The sequence below is a fragment of the Neopelma chrysocephalum genome, unplaced genomic scaffold (assembly GCF_003984885.1).
Source record: "Neopelma chrysocephalum unplaced genomic scaffold, ASM398488v2 Primary Assembly neopelma1_96955, whole genome shotgun sequence".
NCBI classification, from domain to species: Eukaryota; Metazoa; Chordata; class Aves; order Passeriformes; family Pipridae; genus Neopelma; species Neopelma chrysocephalum.
Genome location: NW_020925598.1, coordinates 10,394 through 17,782, shown reverse-complemented (window position 1 = coordinate 17,782; position 7,389 = coordinate 10,394). Strand labels below are relative to the sequence as shown.

Below are 7,389 nucleotides of genomic sequence, written 5' to 3'. Positions count from 1 at the left end.
GTGCCAGCCTGACACCACCCCAGTCCCTGTGACTTTGTGCCCAACCCATGAGCCAGTTCCTCACCCACCACACAACACAGTTGTCCAGCTGGGAATCTTAAACCAGACATCAGCTGGAATTTTGCTGGACAGGAGCCCCATCCTGCAGGAGCAGAGCAGCTCTTCCCCGTTCTCTTGATGATCTTCCCAGCTCTCTTGGTGACCTTACCAGTTCTCTTGATGATCTCCCAGACGCCCCAGGGGGTTGCAGGTAACATGGAGTCCTGGTCCAGGCACAGCCTGCCCACGTTGATGACGTGGAACCCGTCGACGTCCTTGTCGGGGCTGACGGCGTTGCAGACCCTGCGCTCGTCGATGTGTCCTGGGGGCAGAGAGGGGGCTCAGCCTGCAACTGTGCTGGGCACCCCAGCAAGCCCTGGGCACCAGCTCTGACTCTGAGCCCCGAGCCAGACTTGGTTCTGAGCCCCAGCCCTGAGCCAAACCTGGTTCTGACCCCGAGTTAGTTCTGAGCCCCAGCCCCGGGCTCAAGCTCTGACCCCGAAGCACCAACCCCTTCACAATGTGGAGGCTTGAGGCTCCTCAGCACTTCCAGCTCAAAGCTCCCAGCAGAGAGGGACTGACAGCACTTTGGAATTACAGCCTTGCTCACTCTGAGGGTATTTTTAGGCAGCCTCAAGGCCACAACTGAGTTCAAGCTGATACTGCAAGTTGATACTCCCAGCACAGGAATAGATCCTGTGACCCCCAGAAACCAAACTCCTGCAGGGAGATGGTGCTGAGGAGCTGCAGGGACATCTTTAAACTCCACCAGGGCAGGATCCCACCTCTCGTGGCACAGGATTGTCCTTCCAGCACATGGAAACCCTTAAAAACTTCATGTAGGACAGAAAGAGGTGGAAGTTCAGCTCCTCACCAGGCAGAGGGAGCTGCACCAACAGCCCATCCACGTTTGCATCGTTGTTGAGTTTGCTGATCAAATCCAGCAGCTCCTCCTCAGTGATGGAAGCTGGTCTGAGGATGGTCTCACTGCTGATCCCTGGAAATCATCCCAAACACCTCATTAGTGAGCCCAGGCTATGCACAAGGCAGCAACCTTCCTGATCTTTGTGGATTTAAGCCCCCCTGTTTCATTGCTCTACCAAATCCCAGAAGTGCACACCAAGGACTGGATGGATTAGGCAATAAGGAGCAGCTTCTGGGCTGGAGAGACCTTCCCAAGCCTTCCCAGGACAATTATATGGGATTAATGACCTGGGATAGAGTGTTTGAGTTTCTCACAGTGCAGGGAGGGATTAGAGAAACCCAGCCAAGGATGAAAATAAAACTGCACATCCTGTGAGCCCTCTGGGCACAGGAGGAAAGGGATGGCAGCTTAAAAATCTCAGCTCCAAAAATCTCCAATCCAAAAAAATCTCTCAGCAGTGCAGAACCCAAGTTAAAATAACACCATTTCTTGCCCCCATCCCTGAGCAGGACCTTGGATTGCAAGATGGGAAGGAGTCAGAGCAGCGAGGCTGAACAGTGACTCCCGAGGTGAGGAAGGGAGGCCAAAAAGCCCTTCCTGTGCTTTTTATGCCTCTGGGAAGGCTGAAAATCCCAAGCACAGAGCTTGATGTTGTCCTGAAGGATCCCAATGGCACATGTCCCTGCCCATGGCAGAGGTGGAATGGGATGATCCTTAAGATCCCTTCCAACCCAATCCATTCCATACCAGTGAGAATCATCCACATCCATCCTGACGTGATCTGATGCCACGTTTTGCACAAAACCATTTAATTTTTCCACCTGTGGAGAGCACAGCCAGAACAGGGGAGCATTCCAAAGGGGGAGTGTTATGATGGTGATGATAATAAGAATAAATATAAACTCCTCTCTCCACTGATGGAGGCTGACAGGAGGCTGCCCTGCACCTGCTCCAGGATGAGATCCAGCTTCCCACTACGCTCTCCCACCCCAGGATAACAAGAACCCAAATTCCAGGTGAAGGTGGACAGAGGTGGAAAGCTGCCAGATGGATTCAGTCCAAAAAGCTTCCCCCAGCCTCCAGCCCGGAGGATTCCCACCCAAACCCCACTGTTTTGGGCAGGGAGCCCCAGCCATACCCACGTCAGCCGCTGCCTTGGTCTTGTTGAGGACGTAGGAGTGACTGGCCGGGTTGTCCCCGACCAGGACCACGCTCAGGTGGGGCCTCTTGTTCCCCGCTGCCACCCACTGCTCCACCTCGTGCCGGGCTTCCTGCCGGATCTGCCGGGCCAGCTTCCTCCCAGAGATCACCACAGCATCATCTCTGCAACAGGGGAAGGGCCACCACACCATCAGCACCCTCAGGACCTTCACACCCAAGCTTTGTGCGACACGGACCGGGAAAACCGAGAGCCAACCACAGCCAGGGGAGAAAAGGCTCTTTCTGAGCTTCCAATTCCATTAAAAACGCAGGAAACTCTTGTCTCCAAGGCCTCTTCCTGCTCAGAGGCCCCAGGGAGCGGGGTTGAGAGGAGCCAGGGACCAACAGAGCAACAAGTGTCACCATCAGCATCCTCAGGACCATCAGCTCCCAGCTTTGTACAACATGGAACAGGAAAACCAGGAGCCAACCACAGCCAGGGGAGAAAAGGCTCTTTCCCTTGAGCTCTGTACAAGCTTTTTGCACTTTGATGTTAAATCTTGTTAAGCAGCACATTGCAGGCTCATTTACAGCTTTGCTGGGACCAAACAAGACAAACACAGAATATCCTGAGCTGGAAGGGACCCCTTAGGATCACTGATCCAGCTCCTGGCCCTGCACAGCCCCACCCTGTGCTCAGAGCAATGTCCAAATGCTCCTTGAACTTTGTTTTTTGTAGGGTTGGGGTTTTTTTATCTGCAGAAACTCCAACTCCTGAAATGACTTTTCAGCCTTTCCCAGCCCTCCCACATCCCTGGATCTCTGCCCATCCTCCCTCCCCAGCACCAGCCAGGGGCCAGACCTACCCTGTGCCAGCAGAGCTCCCTGTGCTCCCCAACTTTAACAGCTTTGCTGAGCTCCCAATCCCATTAAAACTGCAGGAAACTCCTGTCTCCAAGGCCTCTTCCTGCTCAGGGACCCCAGGGAGCAGGATCCACCAGGAGTTGGATCTATGATCCTTGTGGGTCCCTTCCAGCTCAGGATATTCCATGATTTAAGTCTTTCTGCAAGGCCTCCTGACCAGCACCTCCCTTGCCCAATTTCCCTGCCCTCAGATCCAGAACAGGCACAGATGCTCCTCAGCATTCCTGGCATTGCTGGTGCCTTCCCAAATTGCAGGAACCAGCCCATTCCTGAAGCAATTTCCAGACAATCTCCATCACAACCCACTCCACCTTCCCCAGGAACCCAGGAGACAGCTGACCCACAAAGCCCAACAGCACCAAGAGCACATTCCCACCCTCCCTGCACCTCAGCATCCACCAGAAAAAGCTGAATTGCTGCAGTTTCTCCTCAAAAATCCATCAGCTGCCTCATGGATGGATCTTCTCCTACTAGGATCCTGCACTGAGTCCAACAGTGCTGTTCTCTGACCTTTTCCAGGTACAATCTTGGAGCTCTGGGAGTAGTTGGAACCAGGGAAAACCACTCCCAGAACTGCTTCAGACACACAGGAGCCTTCTCAGGTAGGAGAAGCCTTTTCCTTAAATCCTTCTTTGGAGATGCAGAGGAGCTTTTGTGCTTTAATCCCTGCCTTACTCAAACGTGCAGTTTTCCCCATTTACTGGGAATTAAGTGTTACTTCATCCCTACCTGCAACCACCCCAGTCAAACCCTTTTACCAACCAGCCCCAGCCCACTGGGTCTCTAATTTTTGTTCCAGCTCCAGAGCTAAACCTGTGCCAAACTACCAGATGCTGAATTGGATGTAAAAGGAATTATGACAAGTGCCTGGCAAGCCAGGGAAGGGAAAATTCCTTAAATCAGAGGCAAAACCTGCCTGGATCTTCCCCGAGATTGGGGTGCTCTGGGCTCTCAGGGAGAGGGAGAAGCAGCAGCCCCCGGGGGAGCTACAGGGGGACAAAGAGGGAGCTCAGAGCCCTGTTTGGAGCAGGGTGGGCTGGTCGGGGGTCTCTGTTCCTCTGACCTGGGCAGCCTTTGTCCCTCTCACCCCGGGGGATCTCAGGGGGTCTCTGTTCCCCTCACACCGTTTAAATCCAGGTCCAGTGCCCAGGGAATGCTTGGGGGGGGGGGCTCTGTCCATTTTAACCCGTGGGATCTCCGGGGGGGTCTCTGCTCCTCTCACTCCAGGGAATGCTCAGGGGGCTTTGTCTTTCTCTCAGGGGATGCCTGAGGAGGATCTCCACCCCTCTCACCCTGGGAGAGGGGTCTCTGTCCCTCTCATACCGTTTAAATCCAGGGCCAGTGCCCGGGGGATGCTCAGGGGTCTCTGTCCCTCCGACCTGGGGAATGCTCAGGGGGCTCTGCCCCTCTGGTCCCGGGGGATGCCCGGGGGGTCTCCATCCCCCGCACCCCGGGGGACACCCGTGTCCAGCCCCGCACCCCCACGCAAGGCGGGTGCGGGATTTCATCAGCCTGCACCGCCCGGCGCGGCCGCTGGGGGTGGGGATCTGCCCCGCTCCCCGGGCACCGCTGCGGGGCGAGACCGGTGACCGCGACCCCCGGCGCGGGTTCCATCACCCCGGCCCCCTCCTCAGCCCGCACCGGGCGGGCGGGGCTCCCACCACCTCTGTCCCACCTCCCGCCCAGCCGCCCCCCGCTCCTCCCCGTGGGGTACCTGGGCGCGCTGAGGTGCAGGCGGCGGTCGCGAGGTCTGAGAGCGGCGCGGCCGAGAGCGCGGAGGGGGCAGAGCGCGGTTGCCATGGCAACGGCAGCAGAAACAGCAACAAAAAACACCCAAGCGGCACCACCTCAGTATGAGCGCGGCGCGCGCCACCCGCCCTGCTATATAGGCGGGGTAAGACCCGCCCCCTAGCGCGCGCGCCGGCGGGAGCCAATGGGTGGGGACGGAGCGGGAGCTGCGCGCTGCGATTGGGCGGAGGGAGAAGGGGGAGGGCGGTGTGATTGGTGGGGAAGCGCGCGGGTTCCCGCCCTAAATAGGGCAAGGAGCCGTTGATTGGCTGAACCCGCGGGGTGCAACACGGGTGAGGGGGTGCGTAAGAGGAGGGTTGGGGGCCGGGGGCGTGGCTTGTGGGTGAGGGGCGGGGCCAGAGGTGGGCTGGGGAGGGGAAGGGGTTAAACTGGGATTGAGGTGACAGAGGGTTAGGGCTGGAATTGGAATTAGGGCTAAATGTAGGATTAGGTTTGGGGCTGGGGTTGGGATCGGGGCTAGAATGGAGTTGGGATTGGGGTTAGAGCTGGAATTGGGGCTGGGATTGGAGTTAGGGCTAAATCTGAGGTTAGGACTGGAATTGGGGTCAAGGCTAAATGTGGAATTAGGGTGAGGGGTGGGGTTGGGATCGGGGCTAGAATTGAGGCTGGAGTGTGAGTTAGGAGTAAATGTGGGATTGGTGTTAGGGCTGGGGTTGGGGCTGGAACTGGGGCTGGAGTTGGAGTTAGGAACAAATGTGGGATTTGGTTTAGGGGTGGGGTTGGGGTTAGAACTGGGACTGAGGTCAAGGCTAAATATGGGATTAGGGTTAGAGGTGTGGTTGGGCTCGGTTTGAGCCTGGGATAAGATTAAATACAGGACTAGGTGTGTCCAAACCTGGGCTGAGACTAAGATAAGGGTTAGGATTAGGGTTGGATTTGGGACTAAGTGCTCCCAGTTCCGAGTGTTCCTGGCTCCAGGCACTTCCAGCTCCAAGTGTTCCCAGCTCCAGGCAATCCAAGGAGAGTGTAGTGGGAAGCTGGATCTCATCCTGGAGCAGGTGCAGAGCAGCCTCCCGTCAGCCTCCATCAGTGGAGAGAGGAGTTTATATTTATTCTCATTATCATCATCATCATCATAACACTCCCCCTTTGGAATGCTCCCCTGTTCTGGCTGTGCTCTCCACAGGTGGAAAAATTAAATGGTTTTGTGCAAAACGTGGCATCAGATCACGTCAGGATGGATGTGGATGATTCTCACTGGTATGGAATGGATTGGGTTGGAAGGGATCTTAAGGATCATCCCATTCCACCCCTGCCATGGGCAGGGACACCTTCCACCAGCCCAGGTTGTTCCAACCTGGCCTTGGACACTTCCAGGGATGGGGCAGCCACAGCTTCTCTGGGAACTCCATCCCAGCCACTCCCCACCCTCCCAGGGAAGAATCCCTTCCCAAAATCCCATCTCCCCCCACTCCCTGGCATTTAAATCCATTCCAGTGACAGGTTAATCCCAAGTCTTTCAGCTGCCTCTGGGCTGGAGCTGAGGAGGGTCTGAGACCCCCAGTGCTGCTGGTGGGACGGAGCTGGAGCTGCCAGAGATGGCAAGAACATGGAATGGTTTGGGTGGGAAGGGACCTTGGAGATCATCCAGTGCCATCCCCTGCCATGGGCAGGGACTCCTTCCACAGACCACATTGCTGCAACCTGGCCTTGGGCACTCCCAGGGTTGGGGCAGCCACAGCTTCTCTGGGAATTCCTTCCCAGCCCCTCCCCACCCTCACAGTCAAGGATTCCTTCCCCATCTATCCCTGCCCTCTGGCAATGAGAAGCCATTCCCTGTGTCCTGTCCCTCCATCCCTTGTCTCCAGTCCCTCTCCAGCTCTTGGAGCCCCTTTAGACCCTGCAAGGGGCTCTCAGGTCTCCCTGGACCCTTCTCTTCTCCAGGTGAACCCCCCCAGCTCTCCCAGCCTGGCTCCAGAGCTGAGGGGCTCCAGCCCTTGGAGCAGCTCCGTGGCCTCCTCTGGACTCATTCCAGCAGCTCCAAATCCTTCTGATGTTGGGGATTCCAGGGCTGGAGCAGCTCTGCAGGTGGGGTCTCACCGGAATGGGGCAGAGGGGCAGAATTCCCCCTCCCCTGCTGCCCAGGCTGTGGGATCAGCCCAGGATAAGGAAAAGAGGTAAAGAAGGACCGTGTGGAGTGAGTCCAATCCCCTCCCGTGTGTTTATTTTCCTTAACTTCACCTTTGGTATCCCTTGAGCTGGGAAAGGTGACGTTGGAGGTTTATCTCGAGGTCATGGAGGTGCTGGAAAAGCCTGGGGAGGTTTTTATTCCTTCCTGAGTGTCCAATAAATCCAAAGATCATCAGCCCCATCCCAGTCCGTGCTGGCAGAGCCAGTTCCACACTGTGCCCATTGTTGGAGCTGGGGGAGGTGACATAAATTACACAAACAACCTCACCGTGTTTAGTTTAGCTTTTAACTCCTCATGGTCACTCCTTGGTTATAAAAGTCATTTTTTGGGTCAAGAACAGCAGCTTCTTTCCAAGACAAGGGTTGGAGGAGCTGTGTAAGGAGCAAAAAAAAGGGTGAAAACCTGCAGGAATCAGCCCTGG

At 56.3% G+C, this 7,389-nt stretch overlaps 1 protein-coding gene across 1 annotated transcript; it reads right to left on the bottom strand.

Annotated features, from left to right (window-relative positions):
• Window positions 1-33: 33 nt before the first annotated feature.
• Window positions 34-4,875, bottom strand: LOC113960965 (bifunctional methylenetetrahydrofolate dehydrogenase/cyclohydrolase, mitochondrial-like; the record flags this gene model as incomplete). Its single annotated transcript, XM_027670928.1, has 4 exons — window positions 4,743-4,875; window positions 2,103-2,287; window positions 914-1,036; window positions 34-361 (listed from the first exon to the last, which is right to left on the bottom strand). Coding segments are annotated over exons 1-4 (722 nt in total), but the record flags the coding sequence as incomplete, so codon positions are not given.
• Between the last annotated feature and the right edge of the window lie 2,514 nt (window positions 4,876-7,389).